Below are 24,739 nucleotides of genomic sequence, written 5' to 3'. Positions count from 1 at the left end.
AGTAAAATAGTACTTGTACCTAACCGTTGATATTTATTGCATAGTTATAAACAAACAAAAAAGATCCTGTACTTAAAGAATTATCTTAGTAACTAAATAAATAGTTAAATATTATGAAGTGTGTTTTTCTTTACTTTTTATCAGGCTTCCATTTTGGCCAGTTTAACACCTTTTCAATGTTGTCTAGGGTTTATGTTTCTCAATGTGGCACAAAAGCTCTGGGTTGTATGTAAACTATGTTAGCTCTGATTGGCTACCATGAAGCAATACACTTTCTTTGCCAATCACAATCGCTTTACTGTTGTCATCCCACCTAGTTTCCTCTTCAGGCTCAAGGTCGCTTTACATCACAACACTGGCCGCTTCTTTTGGTTTGCAAAGTTTATTCAATTAACTCAAGGTAACGCATCCCAATTAAGATTCAAACCGCATTATTTAAATGAGGATTTGGCATGTTGCCCCAGCAATGGACTGGTGAGCCATCCAGGGTTTACCCCGCCTTTGTTCAACAGTAGCTGGATAGGCTCCTGCATCCCCATCATCCCCATGACCCCAACTGGGGCTAAAGAGGGTTTAGAAGATGGATGGATGGATTTAGCATATACATTTGCACAGCACAGGAGACACACACCTGAGATAGGAAGGAGCGGACTAACCTGCACAATAGTATCATCAAAGTTAAAAATGACACATGGCAAAAAAAATAAAAGGGGGGGGAGTAAACAAAATTAATTACTGACAAATTAAATTACCATGAGTGGTTCCAAATTAGCTTGTAACTCATTCAGAAGCTCCAAAATTCCAACTCTAAATAGGTATTATGTCTCAAAAACTTTGCCCCTGGCATTCCAAAACAGCAGAAACCATGTGCTGTCTTTGTTGCTCGTTGTGGTGTCTAGCTTTCCTCCTTGCAACAATGGCCACACCCATTTGTGTGTATAGTTGTGCCAGTTGCTTTTCAGATGTTCTAAATATAGACGCAAAAGCAGCCACCTGTTTCATATTTAATAAATCACATGGAGGATTTGCATCTACTCCCAAGTTTTCGAGGGTTCTGCAAGAAATGCTTAAATTGCACGATCATAAAAGGCAAACATACTTAATAAATCAAACATACACAATTGCCTGTGCATATGTTAAGTGAGACGTTTTTACGCAGGCAAACCTTTAATAAATGAGGCCTATGAATCTTAAAATTGGTGATAAATTTAAATTACTTTTAAAAATATATATATGTTTCTCCTTTTTTTTCTTTGCATCTGTGCTTTCTTTTTGACCTAATGCTGTTCTGCCAATAAATGCGTGTCTCATAGAAACATTGCTTGCTTTTTCTTCCTGGTAGCACTGCTCTTGCTCACTCTTTCTTTCTCGCTAGTTGTCCCCTCGAGGGTTAATCCCATTGGTTTCAAATAGAGATAACCATGGCAACAGGCCACAGTTTTCAAGCTTTGGCTCCTTCTGACAAAGGCATTGATCAGGATGAAATAGTGTCAAGTGAAAGAACAAAACACACAGCAGGCAAATTTGTGTGTATGGTAGCAAATTCACTAACCAGGAATTGGCTGGTTATTCATAGAGATAAAATTGTGTGAAAATCACACAAGTGCTCATGCAAAGATGTGCTTTGGTCAAGTCAATATCTTAAAAAGAAAAAAAAAGGCACATAAAAATGTTGAAATGTACGGAGCTCCTAAAGGGCCATAGCAGAAAAAAGAATTTGAAGAAAAAAAAAATTAACTAACAGGTGCTAACAGTTAGTATAGGGTGCACACCTGTTACTAGGTAATTTGCACACAGAGAAATGTTCCCAAGTTACCTGGAAATGGCATTACGTGAGCTAATGAGTTTACTTTGCTTTTTGACATGTCTACAAAGAGATTGCAACTTTGCTTGCCTGCCGTCAAAATTACATCATCTCTGAACATCATCTTAAAGGAGTTTTAAAGTCATGTGGTTTGTTTCAAAAAAGGGGTCCAAATTATAATTGGCATTTGGATTCTTGCGAGGAACTAAAGCCATTTGTTATTTGTATTAATGGCTGTTAGTAACTGGTGAAAAAAAAACAAAAAAACAATTGAAGTTAAAAAAAAATAAATAAATAACTGGTGCGCACCCGTTACTAACAGGTGCATGAGCATAGGAAACTTGGGTTCCACTCTCCCAGCAAGGATTGGCTGGAAAATGAGCCTATCAGCATCAAGGAGGGCAGAATCTCTCTCCTTATGATGCTGCAGGGATGCTTTTTTTTTTTTAAAAAGCTCACCTCTTCCTCATTACAAATAACAAATAGAATGCTTTGTTTTTTTGCTGGTTTGGAGTTATGTAAGTAACCTAAAGTTCTCTTTCTCAGCATTTCCTTCAAGTCCCACTATTTTGACTCCTGTCTTGCTCAGCAGACAGAACATGAGGTGGCACCCTACTGTAAAAACTCTTCACTGTGGGCAGTCAGATGTAGCGTTCCAGAGCCAGCAATGTTTCATCAAGCTTGTAAAAGAAAGGAAACATGTGAGGAGCCGTTCAGCTTGCTGCAGTGAGCATTTTCTGATCGGATACATCATTTAACAGAGCCAACAAAGTGGCAAGACCCGCAATAGAGTGGACCCACATGCCCCCCGCTGGCTGTTACTCCTTTGAGGTCTAGACCAGAGCAATCAACTACCCAGCAGCAAAGTCTCTGTTTTGATGCAGGTTTCTGATGTTCTTGGTTCTGTTTAAATGTATGTACAATGCACTCTCTGTACAGAGCGTGTGCAGCTAATCATGACCTTCAGAGGAAAAACTTGGGGAAGTTGAGGAAGTCGGTACAACTGGGAAACATTACTCACTAGGGACTTAAGTCACCCTCTGATTCCCTGAGAAGATTTTAGTTCAAGTAGGATGCATTGATATTACCCCCATGCCCTTAGCTGAGGCAAGTGCCAAGTCTCTAAAGTTGCCATGATCTAATCTATATGTCTCAGTGGCACAAAGGGTGGAAACTATAAGAGCAACCAACATCAGGGTAAGGTTCCATGAGGGAGCTTGCAAGTCTTGGAGACAGGAAATCTCTCGTTGGCCCGTCTTATGAATTTACCCACCAACCCTGAGTTTTTCAGTCAAAACCAGTGTAGCAGGTAGAAATCTCTACTAAACATTTTGATGGTGTAAAACGTTTTTCGTATATCCAGAAGGCTGAGATGCCAAAATGACAGGAATTGTGAGTCCTAGTGTTACTAAGTTAACCCACTCAAAGGTCTAAAGGATTACTCTGTCTGTGTGAGGTTAAACAATTCATCAGTGTTGAGAAGCTCAGGACGTGCGTCTGAGTCCTCTGCCCCTGCCTTTGGATCATCCACTAGGCTGGACGTGAGGTCAATGCAGCTTGTTTCCAGTGGAAAATAGATATTTGCCCCAACTTCTTCCAAATTCTGCTTCTGAAACCAATGACAACAGGTCATGCAGTGATTCTTGGCTTGTAGCTGCTGAAGTAAACCTCTGAACCCTCCAGGGTAGCGTGTTTCAGCCCAAGGCTCAATGGGCAAGTGTCACTGCTGGAGATTTTGTCGCTTTTTCATCTGCTTTAGAGGCATCTGCAAACGTATCCATACAAACAACAGAAGAAGGAAAGAAAACCAGGAGCTGTTGTCTGAGATAGCTAACACAGTGAAAGCATGCTACTCAGAAGCTGAAAGCCCTACAAAAGTGGCAGTAAAGCTGGCTCAGTCTTACAGTAAGTGTTGTCCAGAGAGAGTTTGCACTCAAGTCTGTAGATGGTTGACTTAATCTCAGAACAGAAGAGGTTAGTGAAGAGATTTAAAAAAAAATTATAATAATAATAAAAAAAACTTGTACTAGTAAGTAAAAGAGGTTTTCTCCCCTCTTTGATCCTGACAGGCTTATGTTTTCAGATAATTCCGTCTGACAGAGTTAGAATACAAGCTTGTAAGGGGATGAAGGCTGAGACATTCCTGGAGTTAGACACTAAACCAAACGTCATGAACTAGAATTACAGGACTTCTGCTCAGGGTTTGTTAAGGGTTTATTCCAGAAGTGTTTTCCAAATTTCAAAACTTCAATTGTTATTATCCACATGCAAAGGCTTTTGTTGTGAAAGCCATTCAAAAATGGGAACTCATCATTTTGCATCACATGTCATTTGTCAAAATAACAATAATAGCCTATTTATTTAATAACTGGGATAGCTTAATGTTTTCATTTTTGGTTCCACCTTTCTCTTTATCGCCAGTATTGTGTTTCATGAAAACTGTTTTTCAGGACAAAATATGACAGTGTTTTCACTTTAAAGACCAACTTGGATCATCTTTTGATCTATTGTAAAACCGTTCCCCAGTGATCTTTTAAGTATGATTATGCCGTGTTTAGGTAAAATAAAAAAACAAAACAGTGTTGTATTCTACAAGATAGTTTCTGCAGAGCTATCCAGCTATATATATATATATATATATATATATATATATATATATATATATATATACATATATACATACATATATATACATATATACATACATATATATACATATATACATACATATATACATACATACATACATACATATATATATATATATATATATATATATATATATATATATATATATATATATATATATATATATATATATATATATATATATATATATATATATATATATATATGTATGTTCTCAATCATCAGAAAATTGTCGTAAAAACATGATAAAAACACCAAACCCACCATTTTTATTGGAGTGGGTCAGTACATAGGAAGACTTTGAGTCAACACATTCCCTACTACAGCTAATGGCTTCAATTCCGCTAAAGGCATTTCATTTTTCCTGTATAAATCATGATGTCATCTGGTAAATATATCATACAAAATACAAAATACTTGATGACAAACCAAACAATAGGGGATGACCTTTTTATTAATCTGTTTGATTTTATTGATTTCAGTTTGTTTAGTTTTCTAGTTAACCCATAATACAGAAGAATGACTGGCTTTGCACACAAACTTACTAAAACATTTAGACGTTGAGTGACCCAAGTGTAACTGTGAGTATCCCTGCAAAAATCATAACTCTGACTTGTATCAAACGTCTCTGGCGTGCACAGTAAAATGGAAGGGTAAAACTAAAGTCCATGGTGGTTTTCCTGTGGTGCCGATCACCTTGAAGACACAATCATTCAGTTTTACAATCTGACCTGATTTTCAGGTCGTCTTTAATCCAGGAGATTGTGGAGGCAACCATGTGTGTCTTCTGGAGTTTAATACACCGTAAATCAGGCTGAACTGAGTTCATGGTGCTGGAGAAATTTAAAATAAGATCCTCACCCTGCTGCCTGTTTGAATGAAGACATGCTAGAGGCATAACCAAATGACAGAGCGAAAGTAATGAAAGAGAAGCATCTCTCTTCTGAGGACAGCTGCACTTTTTTTATTTTGGGACAGTGAATTGTAATGTTAATCTCAGATCTAAACTTAATGCCACAAGAATTAATATTAGGATTTTTTTTCTTTAGGAATCAACAAGAAAGATTTTTGGATCTGTTGCTGAATGTTTGCCCTCTTTGTCTCCACCGCAGTTGCCTTTCTATTGGTATCAATCCCCCACCCCGCCAATACCTGCCTGACCTCTTTGGATAGGTTTCTGCATCTTCATATTGGGTGATTGATTCCAGCTCTGGGCAGCTGTTAGACATGCAGCCTGCAGATCTGTGTGTGCAGCTAACACTGCTTAGACTGTGATGAATTACTGGTCTCTTAATACACAGTAGAGGCACTGAATGAAAAATGAGAACAATTGGATATGGAGGAAAGACGGGGAGTTAAAACTGGAATCCCATGGGCAACAGCACCACATTAAACAGTACTACAAAAGCACAAAAAAAATGAGAGGAAGGAATGCTTGAGCCACATAATGGGACTTGTGGCTTTTTCTGAAGGGGGTGGGATCCTACATGTTGTACATCTTGTTATGGAAGATTGTGCTTGTTGCTTTTTCAAAGTGAAATATTGTCATGGTTTTAATTAAAATTTGAGTTTTAGAGATTGCACAATGTGATACACATTGATTGACCACATCCAAAGTCAAAATGACCCCTGATCAAACGATAGACTGTTCTCAAACTGTACAAAACAAAAACAACCTCCTTGTACCAGCAGCCATTGATTGTTTTAAAGGGCCTATATAATGCTTTTCTTAAGCTTTTCAGAGTAAACAATAGCCATGTATGTGATAATTTATGAGTTATTTTTGTGAGTAAGTAATGCCCCGCCTTTCGCTTTTTGCGGAATTGGATCAAAATACCACTTTAGGGTTGTTTATAGTGTGGACTGAACATTATAATACACTTAAAAGCTAAAAAAGTTGATTTTGCATGATGTAGGCCCTTTCACAAATGGCACATACACTGCTCCAACTAAAACATATATTTTACACATACATCTGTCAACCAATGGTGCTCTTCTATTTGTTGATCTTGTGACAGTAGCTTAATCGTTCCTTGAGAGACAAGGAGGAGAAGGAATGTAATAGATTTCCAGAAACAAATAAAAATACTTTTTGTAAATACTTGACTATATAGATAATATTGTTATGGGATGACGATCTTTTTCTAATCTAATAACTGTTGTATGTTTAAAAAATTGGGGGACATTATATTTGCATAACGGCCTGCAACAATAAAGGTAAAGTCTAAAATGTACTTTTTTTGCAGTTATTTATTTATTAGTTCATTTATGTATTCATTTATTTGTATTTCCTGCCAAAAAGAACTCATGTTTGCATGTCGACTCTGTATTAAGTGATATGTAGAAGCGCTCATGATTGACTCAATAATTACAAGATTACAAGATTCCGAATCCTTAAAACCATACACCCTACCATCTGACCAAAAAAAAAAAGCTCTGGAGTACTAAAATTTGGGACTTTTGCTTGATTCTAGATCATTTAACACGATTTTTTTAAAATGTATTTAGTAATATGAAAATCAAAAAATACCTGCAGACCATTGTAAATAATAAAACAATTAATGGTTTTATGATTTATTTCTAGAATTTATATTGACTTAAATTGCTCAAACACAATTTTTAGGTACTAATACTCAAACATGAGGTAAAAGGCATCTCTAATTGTTTTGATCAACCCGTCCATCCAATAGGATGGTTTTTACAAAGAAAAGTAGAAAGCGTATATCTCCCTTGTTAATGAAACCCTGAGGATATCTGGGTTTAGGATTAATAAAATATTCATATGTTCATTAAGTATTTATTAAGCTGTTATAGGAGCATTTAGACACTTTCCCTATAAAAGATCTAGCCCTGGAACCAGGATGATACAGAAATACATACAAAAAGACTGCAAGGTAAATAAAGATAATCACAATGTTTTCATACTTGAAACATAAGAAGATAATAAAAGTAAGATTTGAGAAATGGGAGGCAAGGACAATTTCTGCTCCTGAAATATTAGCTAAATGTGGGGATAATGTCAGACAGCAAGGCTGCTGTGAAAGGAGATGAGATTTTAATCTTGCAGAAAGGAAAGTAGAGGGAATAATAAATGAGAAAAGCGTGATTAATAAGACATAGTAATAGTTAGTCAGTTACAATTTTGTGAAGTTGAAAAGATTAAAAGTAAGAACTCAAAATGTAATAAAAGCAGAAAGGCTCTTTTTGGTTCCTGTTCGTCTTTGTCTAAAATGTCAAAAAGCAAAATTTAACTTGGAAGTATAGTGGTATAATTCAAGATGCATGCACTCAAACAATATGTCACTTCTTTAGGATGCATGCTAGAAGACAGACCAAGGGGTATTTTGGAAGGTGCATTTGAAAGTTTGTATCCTAATTTTACCTTAATCCTAATCCAGAAGATTAAGGAAACACTTGTCGTGGTGATGTGGAAAGGGATTTTAATTGGCGTTCTAAAGACCTGTATGGATTGTTGTGCTTACCTTTGTCTGGAACATAGCAGAAATGAAATCATAAACAAGAAGGATTATCATAGAAAAAGTACAAAGTATTTATAAGTACAGGTGTCAGTGAATTTGGATGGTGAGGGCAGTAAAAATCAAACTAGATTGACTCTGCAGCCAAGAGAAAGAGTTAATCACATATAAGGGGCACTAGATTAAATGGTTGGACTTTTCACCGAATGGGTTTTCAAATTGAAATTGTCTGTTGTGGTTTACTCTGAACCAATCATGGGCAACATCTGATCTGCTTTTGATCTATTTTCAAAGTGTTCCCATTGGTCTTTTTATTATGATTATGCAGTTTTTAGCACCCTAAAGAGGGTGTAGAGCTGTTCCGCACTGTTGTTCCCAGACCTCAGGTTTGACTATCAGATGGACACGATGGGCACGATATTAGGAAAACTCACGATTTGCGACATTAATGATCAACATTGCGATGACGATATAACTTGTGATATATGAGCAAATAGCAAAACAGCCAAAAAATTGAAAATAATGCAATTTAAACATGTCAACATGGCTTCAACTATACTCCAAATGACCCTCGTCTACACAAGACCAGCCCACCGCCTCTCACCATGAGCAACTCCAGAATGGTAGAGATTCCAAGGGATAGAGTTTCAGAGCCAATCCTGTGCGGAGGTGAACCCAACTATATCTAGCCAGTACCTCTCATCCTCCCCAAAGGCTCAGGCTGCTTCCCTCCCAGAAAGTTTACATTCCATGTCCCAAAAAGCAAAGTTTCATGACTAGGGTTTGGGCCGCCGAGGAACCTGCCTTCGACCGCCACCTACTACATTGCACGACCACGTCTGAGCTCTCCTACAGGTGGTGGACCCATGGAAGAGTGATCCCACGTTGTTTCTCCGGGCTGGACCTGACCGGGGCCCATGGAAAGAGCCCCGGTCACCAGGTGCTTGCCTGCGAGCCCCGACCCCAGGCCTGGCTACAGAGTGGGGCCCCAGTGACGCCAATGGGGCTGACATTGCAAAATCTTTTACACCATTAAGGTGTTTTCTATTTTTTTTTTAAAACAAGACTTCAAATTATGCCCAGGAACTGTACTATATGTGGGATGAAGAAAACTGTGCAGACATTAATATCAGACAAAAATTTTGCAGCTGCTGGTAATTATTTACAAAAAGCATCTTCTTTATCAGAGAAGAGAAAGCTCTGACATTCACTAATACAAGCTGAGCAAGATTTCTTTGGTCTTTGTTATTTTTCTCACCTGCACTGCCAGCAAATCTTAATGCAAGACCACCACAGGTGAAGAGAGTGTTGTTTAAAACAAAGAAAATGAAATTTCCATGCGTAAACTGGGACCAGCTCATAATGTATGATTTGTATCCTTAATAAAACCAAGTTTTGACCGAATTTTTAAAGAAATCATTTATGAAGATTTTATGTTATGCAGAAAACGTAAGGGCTTTTCTATGCAGAGCAGCTCAAAATCACTTTACACAAAAAATTTCATTTGACGTTTTTCAGATACTGACATAACCATGCCTTCTGAGACCTGAAGAAATGGAGGTGCAGCTTGTCAGTTTAGCAAATTTGAGATCAACTTCTTTACTTACCTTGCAGTCGACTCACTATCTTAACTCACTGTAGTTTCAGAAAATGATAAATTTGAGCAAACCTAAATGCTCATGCAAGTATGTGCAAAAATAAAGCCTGTTGTTTCATGATAAATACCACTGAAGTTTTTTTTTTACATGGGATGTTACAAATATAAAATCCCTCCGACCAGAATTCAACAAAAAAATACAAACATTTTCTACATTTTGTGATGGCGCTCTTATGCTTTTCAGAGTCACTTACCATGTAAAAATCTCTGGTCACAGTTGTTTAAGCTTGAAGCCCCACTCTTCAGGCATCTCTTATGCAAGCAAAGGAAAACCCTCCATTAATGAAGGGAATGGGTGTATTTCAATGGGCCCTGCTCGAGGGGACTTGTCACAAACACATCCTGAATCACATCCATCGTATGCAGAAATGAATTGTCTTTACAAGCACTGATTTCCAAAAAGAAACCTCATCAGTACAACTAATGGTAAGATGCTTGGAAACAACTTTCTTCATTTTTCAGCAAACAGAAACAAAAATAAAGAGCAATCTGGTTTTAAAAAGTTTTCTTTCTTCGAATATTATTAGATTTACAAATTCAAAGATGTGTTTTACAATACGCACCCTAAAACATAAAAATGTTATTACGAAGATCACAATGAAAAGCACAACCACTATAAAGGGAGATCTGCAGCCCACACAGTTATATAGACCTGTAAAAGCTCACATAACTCTTTATAGCGATAACAGAAGGACAGTGCACCCAAGATGTCATTGAAGAATTAAAATTTTTGAATATGATGAAGAATTACCCTAAAACATAATTTTTTTCTTTTTTACATTTTCACAAAGTTATGATCTACATGTTAAAATAAATCTTTTGAGCTGTTTTAAAAGCATTCCCAGTGGGGTTTTATTTTATCATTATGCTGTTGGTTTTCTAGGAGATAGCTTCTCCAAAATGGCAGTTCTTCATTAGAAATTTGCCTCTGAGGTGCGGGCGGAACTGTTGATGCAGAGCAACCCAGGCCGCCCTTCCCCTCCCCGTTTCTGTGAGCTTGTAGCTGAGAGCTTGTTGTCCGCCTAGTGTATTTTGTCTTCGTCACAATTTTTATTAAATAATGTGAATAAAGAAATACTCAGAAATTGAATTTTATGCTTAATTTTCGTAATATGTGTCCTCCATCATCAGAAAAATGCAACAAGAACACATTAAAAACACGACCTTCGTCTGAGTGGATCTTTACCGTAATTATTTTTCATACCACTTATGCGACTCTGCGTATCTTAATCTGTTGACCTGTTTCCCTTTTTCATTGCTGTGCTGTTCTAAAAATGCATCAGCTTTTCTCAGACTGGAATTTTATGTACAAGGAATAAATTGGAAAAAAAGAAAACGTTGCATGTCTGTTATCTGTCTCTCCACAGCAACAAGAGCAGGACCCCACCAACCTCTACATATCAAACTTGCCGGTGTCCATGGATGAGCAGGAGCTGGAGAACATGCTGAAACCCTTCGGTCATGTCATCTCAACAAGAATACTGAGGGATGCCAATGGACTAAGCAGAGGAGTCGGCTTTGCCAGGTGTGCATTAAAACAGATTGTGTTTACATCTGGAAGCCCCCAAAACACACATCATAAATGTGTGCACTTGGCAGTGAAAGTGCACTGGTAGATGTTGAAGACATTTGGCAACATTTCCCCCAGATTTGATAATTCCCACCTTTTCATCTTTTGTTTTATTTTGTGTGGTCTTCTTAGTTACGTTGCCAGTGTGCCCATGATCAGAAAGCAGACAGGGATGCATTCTGGGTCACTTACTATACGAAGAAAACCTCAGGTCCTTACTGAGAAACAAGTGCACGTACACACACAGTATCTCCTCTCAGTCACCTTTTTTTCTCTCTCTCTGGCACACACACACACCGGCACACTGGCTTTTGCTTGCCAAGCAGGCAATTAGTCATTGAACTGTGATTGGGTGAGCAGAGCTGAATAGGGGCAGACAAAGAGAACATGACACACAACAGATCACACTGAATGGAGCTTTTAAACAGGGACAAAAGAGAGGAAACCCCACAGAAAACTCAGACATGCAGACACACACAGGGGCTACCTAAGGCATTTTTTCTCAGGCATAAACTGACATCCTTGCTCTAATCCTTAAACAGGCAGGCGTTTACACTTCTTGAAATGTAGGGCACATTTGCCAGCATGCATATCTGCATGCACTGCCTTGCTGTTTGCATGCTTTTGTAGACTGAGTTTCTTAGGGGGGGATACATTTGACACCAGCAATTGAAATCACTTTAAAACAGACTTAAAGTTTTGCTGTACATGATTACTCCATTTGCAAATAAAGGGTTTTTAATCATCTTTAGATTTTAGGGCTGATATAAAATAGTCTGGTTTTTACCAATATTTGACCATAAACACCAAACAGATTAGATATGACCAAAAAAACAACAACATATTGGTATCTGACAACTAGCCAAGCTAAATGGTTTGGGAAGCAGAAGTTATTTCCAGAAATTAAAACGTTAAAAAATAACCAGACACAATTAGAAACCAGAATATATAGGTACTACGGGAAATCACTGATTGGATGATGATGTTTATCCATTATTTTAACTAAAAGTTATTTGGCATGAAGAGATACTGGATGTGCTCTGTACTCAGAAAACATTTTAACATGGACATTGATGATTAGTTTTGCTTTTTCAATTTTCATGATCTTGAGTGTTTTTGCTTTGAGTGATTTGTTTGCACTACAAGGCCACCATAGAATTGCTTTCTAAAATGTAGCACAAAAGATTGTAATATCTGAGTGGGTTAGAAATAATAAACTGCTAAGTTTGTCATATGTGTATTGAGACCAATTTATGTCGAAATTCATAACAGAATATGAACTTTTCTATCAGATTTATTCAGCGCACATTACATTCCGTGTGGGTTCTTGGGCAAAACCCTTCGCACTACTTACTATGGAGCCACAAGGGGGCTCAAGTCTGGGTCTCCCTGTGCCGGTCCCCAGCCCGGGAAAAATACATGGATGTGTCAGGAAGGGCGTGTAGCATAAAAAATCTCTGCGAAAACCAAATGTGAGGATCACTGAAAGCTGATTCGCTCTCGCGAGCCCTGAAATGATATGCTCAAAGGCGAACAACAACATTTCATCATGCCTGTAGTAGCACTTTATTACTTAGCTTTTTTCTTTTTTCTTCTACAACATTGTGTTCATCAGCCACTATGATCATGATGGTCACTTCTCTACATTTCAAAGTTTATGGGCACAGCAACAACACAATAAAATAATAAAGAAACTCATAAGTGATGAATGACATAACATGTCTTTGAATAATCCTCTGTCTCATGAAATCTAAGGTTGTTAAACTTTTTAGTTATTTGTATGATGGAAATAAAATATTGAAGTGAGCTTATCTTTCTCTGTGTTGCAGGATGGAGTCCACAGAGAAGTGTGATGTGGTCATTCAAAATTTCAATGGGAAATTTTTGAAAACTCCCCCAGGCATGACAGGTACAGTTAACCTGATGAAATACAACTTCATTATTATTAAGATTAACTAAATGGTGCTATAAGACCTCCATTATCACCTGATCACAACTAGAACTCAGTTGAGTCAGAATATGCAAAGTTAGCAAAGGAACAAGTTTTATTCTTTATGTTGGGTTTGGAGTTTTACTCTAGATTGTTAAAAAAAACACATCAAAAAAGTAGTTTTAATGTTAAAAATAGTAATTTTACAGGGTAAACCTAAGCAGCATTTTTAACTATCTGTCACAACACCATATGAGGCTTCTTGTAATTGGCCATCGCATTCATCCACATTCAATCCATTCATCCACATTGCTAATCAATCATTATTTCTTGTCTCTCCACTCTCCATTCCTCCCACTCAGAAGACCTCCTTAAGTTGATTTAGTGGGACGATCTGCATGATTACTTCTCTCTGCACAAGAATAAGGGCAAGCACACTCATGCATGAGGCAGATATACATACCATTGACAGATGGTCCCTGAAGTAAACAATCTGTCTAAAATTGCCCTGGAATAAACAGCCAAAACTTGTTTCTTTTTTAACATGGACTCTAAGAGAGCACGGACAAGTGGTAAATGAATAACAATAGAGAGAAATTGGAGGATTAAAAATAAAATGAGAAGAGATATTAATGCTGAGCACCCATATTAATAAAACAGAGGTCAAGAAGAAATCTGATATTTGCTCTGGACATATAATTTAGTAATTTGTGTAATAAAACCCAAAGAGTTGAGTCTTCCAGTTCATTTGATCAAAAGATTATCATCAGGTTACATTTAGAGACATTTACATTTATATTTATAACTTTCTTTCTTGCAATCAACCCAGAAAGCAGGATTTATGGTGGGGAAATAATCCAGCTTTGGATAAAAATTCGTCTAGCGACACCGAATCTGCAGATGCAGGAAGGCATATCAGATCCAATGCTTAGCTTGGTTCTGCAAAATAGTGGGGTGTGTTCGAAGAACAGGATTCTTGCCATGTGGCACTTCTGTATCTCTCTTCTGACAGTTTTGTGCTTTTTTTTTGACATTTGTCTTCCTTCACCACTTATCCGTTCAGTGTGGCTTTCATCCTTACCCTCAGGGCTTTTCCTTTGGAACATTGGAACATCATACCCTGTTCTTTGAGCAGAACGCCTTAAACCAACTCGTACCACCACAAATACCAGCTTCCAAACGCTGAAGTACAGTGAAATGCTGGAGTACTTATTTGTTCTGTCCGCAGTAAAATGGCTTCACACTATAGTACGCTCTCATTAAGAGGAAAAAGTTCAGGATCACATGAGCAGCTTTCCTACCAAACATTACCAAGCTAAATAGACGTGCTCAAACAACCACAGTGATGCACCCAAAGACTTAATTACCCCAACTCTCCCGTCTGCACCACTTTGTGCTGCACTTGCATGTTGTGAAGTTGAACCAGAGTGGCATAAAATGTAATTAATACACAAGTGAAACCATGCCGTTGCACACCCTGACCTTTATAATGAATGAGATGCATGTATTTGCCTGTTCTATCTTCTTTGTCCACTATGTACGGTGTCAGTTTTTATGTAATTATGAAGGGATTCATGTACACCGACTACTGCATTCTACTGAGCCAGCAGACTGGAGAGCATAAAAGAAGCCTGTGTTTTTGTGAACTCATCCACAAAAGGCTACACGTAGTGTGCCAACTCATCATATCATCATATATACAGCACAGAAAGAATGGGCCCATTTAAGGTTGAGTTGAATAATACATGTGGATCACATGTGGAGTTTGTTCTTATTTTAGGAGGTCACACCTGCATCATTAGAATGAGTAAAATGTCCTTGTAGAGTAAAAGAATGTTGTACGCAGTTTGCATGAACACATTTATTTGAAGTTGCACGATGGCGTGCACACCAAAATCATGCAAAAAAAGAATTTTCTACTGAAGATATATATTCTTTTCTAATTTTCTAATAATTCCAAAAGTGCTGTTTTACGTTCATCATTTGTGCCATTTTCTCTTTTGTTAACATAATTATAGGAAATGCTACAAACTGTGAAGGACATCATAGAATAACAGATGCATCACGGCTGAACAGAATGGAAAAACCTTTAGAATAATACTGTTGTGGTTAAAAGTAGAAGGAATTCATTGCCTTTCTGTTGTTTTACCTGTAATGGATGGTTGTCAAACCTTTGTATCACCCATCTTGCATATATTGTTTGCTGTTTTGCAGGTTTTAAATCCAATATAAATATTGGCACATTTTTAATAAAAAAATCATCAAAAAGTAAGTCTCAAAAATACACAATCTTAAAAGTTCTACAGTAATTTTCCAAAGTTAAGGATACATTTTATTATTATTTATGTACATTTTAGTGATTTTAAAACTTGCCTATGTAGGTACCATAACCATTCGGCCTGGAACTTCCGTTCGGGTCCATTTGAACGTCACACCACGGTAACCCCACCTAGACAAACTACGTAGTATCGAGATCTGCTCGGGCTCTATAAAATTTCATTTCACGTTCCCTTTTGTAACTTAAATTGTTTTCCCTCATTAATTGTGGCTGATAATATTGTTTGTAATTTTTATAAAGCGATTTTGCCACAATCCGCTTGTTATTCCAGTTTAAGTTCAGCCATGGCTGAAAATGTTGTTAGCACAGCTAAATGTTGTTCTTCCGGGACCTTCCGGGACCTTCCGGGTCCTGCCAATAATAAAGCACTGGGCGCACGGATTAAAAAAACTATAAGCGAACATGCATTCAATAATAATCATAGCATTAATAAAGGCACGTTTAGAAGACAATCTCGCTTTATGTTGGAGCTCTGTTTGTTTACAACAGACTTCATAATATTTTCTTCTATTGAAGTATTGTAATTTTTCCAGACTGATCACTATCTGACACGTCATCGGATCAACGTACAGCCAATCACATAATGTGACGTCAGCGAACGGAAGTTCCAGGCTGAACGGTTGTGGTACTTACACCTATGCCATGCAAAATCAACTTTTTAAAACTATTAAGTTTATTATCATGTTCATTTTTCACAAAAGGGAAACCTCAAAGCGGTATTTTGATCCATCCACGCATCTATAAGTATTCCTCTAAAAACCTGCTCTCTAAGCACCAGCCCCTATCAATCCATGAAAACGAGCTGGTTATCACAATGTGACACAAAAAAGTGAAGAACAGCCCCTTCCAGGTTGAGTCTGCACCGCCAGCACCGCCCAGGCTAACAAACACACACCAACTTTCTCCATGGAGTTAGCGGTAATTGGCTAAACACTTTCATTTTCTATGCACAATATGCACATTCATCTTTGTGAAAGTTCTGAAACAGGCGGCACCACCACTGAGCGATAGGCGATGTGTCAGAGATCGGGTCTTCTTACCACTGGGTTCGAAAAAAGCTTCGTAAAAAGAATTAATATTTAATAAAAAAACGTGTCATTTTGTGTGCCAACGGTAATATATTGGCATATACTTGGATAGCTTAAGCATAGCATGGTATAGGCCCTTTAAGATATGTTTTCAGATATTTTACTTTGAGACAATTACTAACAAAATTTGTATAAAACGTTTTTGTTTTTTTTTACAAAATCACAATTATATAAGAGAACGCCAATTAATGTAAAATATTTTTGGGATCTTCATAGGTTAATTGGCAACTCTAAATTGTCCTTAGGTGTGAATCTGAGAGTAAATCGGTGTGTGTTTGTGGACATTCTACCCTGCGACAGACTGGCGACTTGTCCAGGGTGTCCCCTGCCTTCGCCCACAAGTGGTCGGGATAGGCTCCGGCAGCTCTGTGACCCCGAAAGGGAAAAACGGTTAAGAAAATTAATGAATGAATTAATATTTTTGGGATCATTTCTGCAGTTTGGGCTTGTCTCAAAGAGTTTTTATCACCTAAAAACAGTTAAAGGAATCTTAAGACAGTTGTGACAAGCATAATCTATTTGAACTTTTACCTTAGTCCCCTTTGGTCTCCTCTGACCCTGTCACCACTATGAAAACAAATGCTACTTTATTCTGCTGGAGTTTCAACACTTTCTTTATGGCCGTTTTGCAGGTTGAAATAACCCACAGCCCCAGTAACTGTTCACCCAACATGATTGACTTTTCACAATACCAGCTACCAGGACTGTTGCCAGCACCGAACTTGTCATCTAAGGATAAAATACTGCTGAGTTCAAACTCTGTTTCACCACCCTAAAGCACTTTTTAAAGCCACATTGTTTTCACTTTGTGGTCATCCAAACAAGGATTGCTCACATTTATTGTCCAATTTTTTTGCTGAGGTAAACAAGACAGCATTAGACTTTGTCCTCGTAATTTATCATATTTATTTCAATAACTGTGGATCAATGAGATTTCACGGAGGATATGGCAAGAATTTGTGCAAGTGGGATTACAAGCAGACTTTAGTTCAACAAATACAGTATATTGGAAAAGGCAACATCTCCTGTCAGATTTTGCTTCCTCTTTTTGTGGGGTGCACAAAAATTAGACTGCAGATATAATGTCATCAGAAGTAAATGAATGCTATCAACACACACGTGTTTCCTGTCATTAAAGTCAAACACTTGCTATTGTAGTCAAAGTAAGTTAAAGGGCAAAACTAAAGTTCAGTGCAGTATGTTGACATAAATTTATATTTAATGGTCCAAAACAGTCACTGGATACAGTCTATATGACAGAAACCTGGCATCCAAATGTGGGCAGGAAGATAGCTACCCTGATAAACTAGCATTGAGGCATACTATACAAGCGGGAGCTGCAGAGTCACAAGTAAGAGAGTGAGCTCAAAGGAAAGCACAAAAAAAACTTTGTTGAGTTATGAAGGTCAGCTGTAGTTGCTACTAGATACGCATATGATTAAGAAAGGTAAATAAAAGATTAGGCTAAAAAGGTTTATTTTTATGGCCTAACACCAAACACACGTTTAAAGACAGGAGAGCCACTGGCTATTGCAGCAGAGACAGCTCTCTTGAGAGAGAAACTAACTTTAGCACAGGGGTTTAAAAGGGGAATAAGAAAACAGGAAGTGGAGCACAAATCAAGCAAAGGGTTAAGGCTGGGGAGAGGTTTGGGAATGCTTCTTTGAATTGGTCCAAGTGAAGTTATTTGAAGCAGTGACTTAATGATTCCTTACAATCCTCAAAGAAGCTTAATCTAGCCAATCTTTAACACTTAAACCTGTACAAACCTGTAAAGTATTGATAAATTCACTACAATTCACAGTGGCATATTTGGACATTTATTTGTGTAAAGCTAGGTTCACACCGGCCTCGGCAATGCGGGTTCAAGCCACCACTTTCCATGAATTAAAAAGGACACTACCCTTATGTCACTACCAAATCCAAGTTTCTGACTGGTCAAAGTACATCTGCTTAAAGTTTCAATGTGCTTTCAATGACCGCGCTTTTTGTGCTTAGAGCCCCAAAATTGTCTAAAGTCCCACTCCAACTATATATTTTTCTATTTTAAAAGTGTTCCCAGTGGTGTTGTAATTGTGATGATGCAATTTTTTGCCAAAATAAAGAAAATCTGTGTTGCTTTTTTAAGACTATATTTTTTGCACAGTGGCTGTAGCTCAATTGAAGTTTGCCTCTGAGTTGTGGATGGGAAGGTTTGGGTGGAGCAACACCGCCCCTTACCCTCCCTGTCATGGAGAGCTCTGAATGTGTACTCCCGCGCAGGATTATAGTCCCAACCTAACAAAAATGGTTGATGGTCATGCTTCAGTAAACAATAGAAAAACAATGAGAAGCCCCTCCTCTCATGTTCAGTGTAAACACTTTAGCATGGTAAAGAACACGCGTCACATCCGCAGTGTGAACACAACATCAAAATCTCATTAACGTTCAGCCGTACAGTTTTGAGCCAGATGTCAGCTTGGACGGGAAAAACAAAGACGTACATGACCGGGTGAGGAGGAGGAACAGAGTGAGGCAATGAGACTTTGACCCGCCCATGTCAGTTGCTGCTCCACAATCCTTTCATCTGCTCCTTATCCATCACGATTTGAATGAAGAAATACTCAGAATCGCAGTTTTAATCTTAGATTCTTTTATTTCTGTTTTCCATTGTGAGAAAATGCTACAAGAACATGTTAAAAACACCTAAATTACAATTTTCATTGGAGTAGGCCTCGTGTACCGATGTGTGAACGTGAGATTTTTGAAATGCTCATATGTGCATTTACATAGACTTTTCATCGGGAGTGGTTGCTTAAACATGCATTCCAGAGACCTGTGTGAATGCGGCATCATTCACAGAAGTCCCAACCGTTTGAAAATTGATCATGGTGGAGAAATTAATAATTGCGGTTTTTGCCCGGCCGGAACCAAGTCTTTCAAACGTTGGAATAGAGCTGCAAGTTACGTGACATTTGCACCACTTCCACATTTTGCACCAAGCTTTTCCAACCGTAGGTACCTGCACTAGGATCAGGTAGCGTCAGTCCAGTGTGAACACCATGTTAATAGCTCATTCAAGGACAAACATTTAGCGCAGCACATGCCAGTGTGAACATAGCATTACACACAAATGTACAAATACGCGCAGATGCACTGCTTTTTTTGTGTGCAATTTTTTGGAAAAATAGAAATTTCCTATAAGGAACAGAATGAAGGGAGAATGAAAACAATTAATGACAGAGATAAAGGATGCTGACTGATGCCCTCAATGTGTTTTCTAATCTAGGAAAAAGTACAGTACTGAGAGTCTAAATGCAGGGTAATCATATGCCACTGCTTTTTTTTACATCTGCTTGCCTTTGGACATCTCTGCCAGGCTCCAGGTACTTCCAAAGACTTTAATCTCAGCCTTTTAACTGCTGAGTTGTCACCTCTGACAGTACCTCCTCTCATCTTCTACCTTACTGAGATCAAGAGACAATTTCTTGATCCAGGCAAAATCATTTTATGATTTATTTTAGGTTTTACAATGAAATGAGAGTTAAAATGATCAAAATGTATTTTCTGACACGTTTGAGTACCTTTTTGATACACCCACACCTATAACAGTTACACTTCATTCATTACATTCAAAGCAGTACAACGTCTATTGTCATTCTGTGTTCAATGCTGCCACAACATGTCTCCATTAAAATCGTAGGGTTTCATCTCAATGAGTTGTAGCCGCACAAAGGAGTTTTTTTAAGCATTTGTAAAGTTTGTCACTTTTTTGCTGTTGCATTACATTCTCAGAATAATTGTCAAACAAAACATCATCCTGATTCAGAAAGTCTCAGAAAAGAGGAACATCTTCATGAGAAACGGGCTACCACTCACACCACCGCATTATAGGGCACACAGGATTATAAGGCGCACCATCAATGAATGGTACATATTCAAACTTATATCACAAAAAAGGCACTTTACGTCAGAAAGAAAAGAGTCAGAGATAAGTCTGTCAATCAGTTAGACTTTAATAACTGCATTCAAGGTAACTCTGTTTGTAGCACACTACAAGTTAGCCACGCAAGTGTATTTTTAATACCTATAGCTCCCAACCATCTTTGTAACATGTAAACAACTGACTCTGCTAACTCCCAGCCTTTTTAGTAACATGTTACAAAAACACAGTCCAACACCGCTATACGTTAGCCACCTTAGGATATTCACAATAACACCCAATCTTGTTTGCAACTCATAAAAAAACAAGCTGACATTTTGACAGAGCCCGTTGTACCCCTCCAGCCTTTGGCAACACACGTTGTAGCGACCACTTCCAATGAAACGTCTGTGTAAATGCGCCTAAGGGCCCATATCGGGCTTTTAGGTTCAAAACTCTCACATCCACGCACCGCTGTGCAAGTTTTTAAGACAGGTTTTGGTCACTACGTAAAAAACTTTTGGGCAGTGAAAGTTCATTGAAAGTTAAACCAGTTTAACAATCAGGGACTCGAATTTGGTAGTGAGGTATGCGTAGTGTCCTTTTTAATTCATGGAAGGACCAAACGTTTGAAAAAGTTTATGCCTGGCCCGAATCATATGACACCAAGTCTTTCATTTTTTAGAATAGAGCGATGACAGAAAAAGCCTGGAGCAAAATTCGTGAGATTTACAGTGCACCACTTTGATATTTTCCAACAGTAGGTGGCGCACATGCACTAGTAAACAGTAGAAAAGAAGAAGCCCCTCTCTGCTCGTCCAGTTACAACACTTTAAATGTATCATCAAAATCTCTTCTACATCAGTAAACACAACCAGAATGAATTCATATAGAAAGCATATAAGGCGCACTATAATTAAAAAATATATATATACAAGTCTTTGAATTGAATTGTACCTTATAGTACAACAGTTGGCTCAATTGACTGTGTGTAGGACTGGCGCATGGAAAACCATGGTTCATTTCCCAGGGAGTGCAATGAGCTTTATCGAGTGTGGGTCCTTAGGCAATAACCTTTACGCTACTGTCTAACTATGTAGCCACATGGAGGCCCAAGTCTGGGTCCCTCTGTGCCAGTCCCCAGCCCTAATAAAATACAAGGTAATGTCAGACTGGCCATCCCGTGTAAAACTTTTCACCAAACCAAATGTGTGGATCAGTGAAAGCGGATTCACTGTGGCAAGCCCTGAAGGTATAAGTCAAAAGGTGAACACGAAGCCCTGTTTTTGTGTGGAAAATACAGTAATTAAACTAAAGAGTAACTGTCAATAGAGTTTACATGACTGCCACTGAAGTTTGAGCTCAATGCATCATTAATCCAAAGCTAATTCTGACCAATTTCCTTATTATCTCAAAAGCCCCAAAACCATAGCTTTATTTTTAATTTTAGCATATTATCATGATTTTAGGGCTTGCTGGCTTGGTCGGTGGTTGTTACTGCGGTTGTTGCCCTTGCTGGGGCAGCTGGACTTTAACATTGCAGCCTCATGGCTGGGAAGTGGACCCTGTTGCTGTCCCGGTCTGGATGGGCACTGTGGCGATGTGCCTATGGCCGAGCTGGCTCTTGGTATGAATGGATTTCCAAATACTGTTTCCTCACAGCAGAGGAAGTAGTTATTTTTGTCAGTATTCATTGTGTGTTGGTTTATGGGTCATACGTGTTAACGGAGAGGAGTGGGAAGGGTGTGTTGGGTTTTTATTGTAATATTGTGTGTTTTTTGTTCTAAATGTTAAAGCACTTCGAGTTGCGCAATGTATAAGAAGTGCTTTTTTAGAAATGAAGATTAATTTGATTTGATTTAAAATAAAACCACACTGCACATTACTCGGTAGAGACCATTGTGAACCTCACTTTCTCAATCAGGCAAGAAATAAATAAAAAAAGTATTGGAATTTTCTCACAGTACATATCTAAAATAGTCACACAAAAAAATAAACCTTATATCTTTTCCATTTTATAAACCACCTTTATCCTGTCTGGGGTTATAGGAGCATGGGAATTCAGCTGTGAGCTTTAAATATCCTGTTTATATGTATAAAACATTGTTTGGAGCATAGTAAAATCTATTGAATTCCATCACAATTAGATTGTACTGTACATCATGTCCAGTATGACATGTTGCCATGCTGTTGGTAAAGAACTTCCAAGAAACTGTCATTTACTATGACTCATATTCCAACATTCAAATATGTCCATGGAAATGTCACAAATTGATATACAGCAGTTTTTTTTTTTTACCATATTGATGCAGATTTCTGGTTTTAGTCGAGCCTTTTTGCATAATCTGCTTCAGAAAGGGATCTTGTTTTCTTTGGAGTGATTATAATCTTCACGTAATGACCAGGGGTTAAATTGTGTGGAGTTATTTAACATTTTCAGGATGTCTGTTTTATGTCTTGTTTAAGTATGCTCTCCATGCTTCAGTGGTTGGCCTCTGGTTTTGTTTTTGCTTCTGCATTCTTTTTGACAAAGCATTATTATAACACAGTACAAGCTATAGCTCAAATGCTTTGAATAGGGATATAAAAAAAATAAATTTTATTAGAAGTTTTCTGTTATACAGTATTTATGGTTTAACCCCCAGTATCTTTACCCTACATCTTTGAAGTTCAGAGGATGTTTTCTTTCAGTTTTTGTCAAAATAATTTATTCCTGTTCCTGCTTGTTGATGCCTTCCAACTTCACCCTGCAGCTCCTGCAGAGCCCTTGCTGTGCAAGTTTGCTGACGGAGGCCAAAAGAAGAGGCAAACCCAGGTGAAATATCATCAAAACGGTCGACCGTGGACACGAGAAGGAGAGGTGAAAACGCGTTAATGCATGACAATCACATCACAATGGATTGATAAATTCATTTGGCATCTTGCTATGGGCCTTTTAAAAGAGCATTTTCTTTTACTAACATGACATGTTTTTTTAATGTACTTTGTCACTCACATGTTTTACAGAATGACTTGTTCCTGTTCACAAACGCAACTTTATGGCAAACATCACAAATAATCCACAAATATACATCTTTCCTACCAGAAGATGCGTAGCCCCTTATTGTAATAGTAAAAGACTTTCAGCTCTTATTTGCTCAGCTGTTGGACAGGAAAAGTAAAAAAAAATCTAAATAAAAAATAATAATAATAATCCGCAAACAGTTTTAACAATATATTTTAATAAGGCAAGACTTTCGGAATGCAAGTAATGGTTTATTTGTGATACAAAAACATGAGCAGAAAACAAAAAGGTCCATAAATCTTTGGTGGTTTGGCTCTGGGCCTTGTAACGTCATCCATGCATTGGATTCACTCGGACCATAGATGAAAAAACGTTGATGGTGGTTTAGAGGCACACCATGCCAAAGCATCATTCCTGGTGGAGCACGGGGTGAAGGACAGGGTGGAGGAAGGCGGCAAAAATGTCAGGAATGCGGAGAGATGAACATCTATGGCTTCAAAAGAAAAGAAAAGACTGTCAGTTTAACTCTTGGTTTGGAAAGACGGCGTGTTGATGAGTGGCGTGAAGAGTGAAGGTAGCTCGACTTATATTAACAGTAACTTTGGAACAATAAATTGAGGTTATTGAATACATTACTTGAAAATGCAAATTCTTCAAAAAAAATCACTAAGGCAGATTGACTGTGGCACAATGAGCTCAAAGCTTTAATTTTACAGTACAAAAGAAAGTGAATAATATCGTCAACTCCCACACACAGACTGCAGTTTACCTAATGCTCACATTGCGTAGAGGTTTGAAAAGAGCAGGGGTTTAAAGTGGAATGGAAGCTGGCTGTGACTGTAGCGAGAAAAGCCAAGACGACGACAACAGGATGCTGTGGTTTATGTGTGTTTGACTTTCATGAAAGTCTTTGTGTTCCAGACCCACATGTGTTTAGAAAAGCAAGAAGTAACACTTTCTGTTTGTGTTTTTACCGTTAGTGATATGTATTTTGTGACATGCATTTAGCATGGGTTCAGAAGGAAGTTTGATTCATAATTAGTTATGATTTTCTTTGAGTTTCCTCACATTTTTCCAACTGCCTAAGTTTTGACAAGCCTTGCTGAGCCTCAAAGCAACTTGTCAGAGGTTCATACATTTGTCATAACCAGGTCTTAGAGTCCAGACTGACTAATAGAGACATCTGGTCATAATTACGCTTTGAGGTTTTTTATTTCACCCTCACATGCAATCCTCCAATAGAGCCTCTTTCCTCTAACCAAATCTGACCACAGTGCAGTTACATAAGGAATATGTTACAGACGCATTTACAAATGCACTTG

General features: G+C 37.9%; 1 protein-coding gene across 4 annotated transcripts in view; it reads left to right on the top strand.

The window, feature by feature from the left end:
- Positions 1–24,739, top strand: part of rbms3 (RNA binding motif single stranded interacting protein 3) — a 110,462-nt gene that overhangs the window by 61,580 nt on the left and 24,143 nt on the right. For 3 of the 4 annotated variants that reach the window (XM_023963991.1, XM_011485042.3, XM_023963992.1), the window contains exons 5-7: positions 10,954–11,111; positions 12,986–13,065; positions 23,167–23,273. In XM_023963991.1, coding sequence (XP_023819759.1) covers positions 10,954–11,111; positions 12,986–13,065; positions 23,167–23,273 — 345 coding nt within the window. The remainder of the gene's footprint in view (positions 1–10,953; positions 11,112–12,985; positions 13,066–23,166; positions 23,274–24,739) is intronic. The other variant, XM_023963990.1, reaches the window with a different exon arrangement.

Source organism: Oryzias latipes, chromosome 16 (genome assembly GCF_002234675.1).
Source record: "Oryzias latipes chromosome 16, ASM223467v1".
NCBI lineage: Eukaryota > Metazoa > Chordata > Actinopteri > Beloniformes > Adrianichthyidae > Oryzias > Oryzias latipes.
This window is presented reverse-complemented; position numbering and strand designations above follow the sequence as displayed.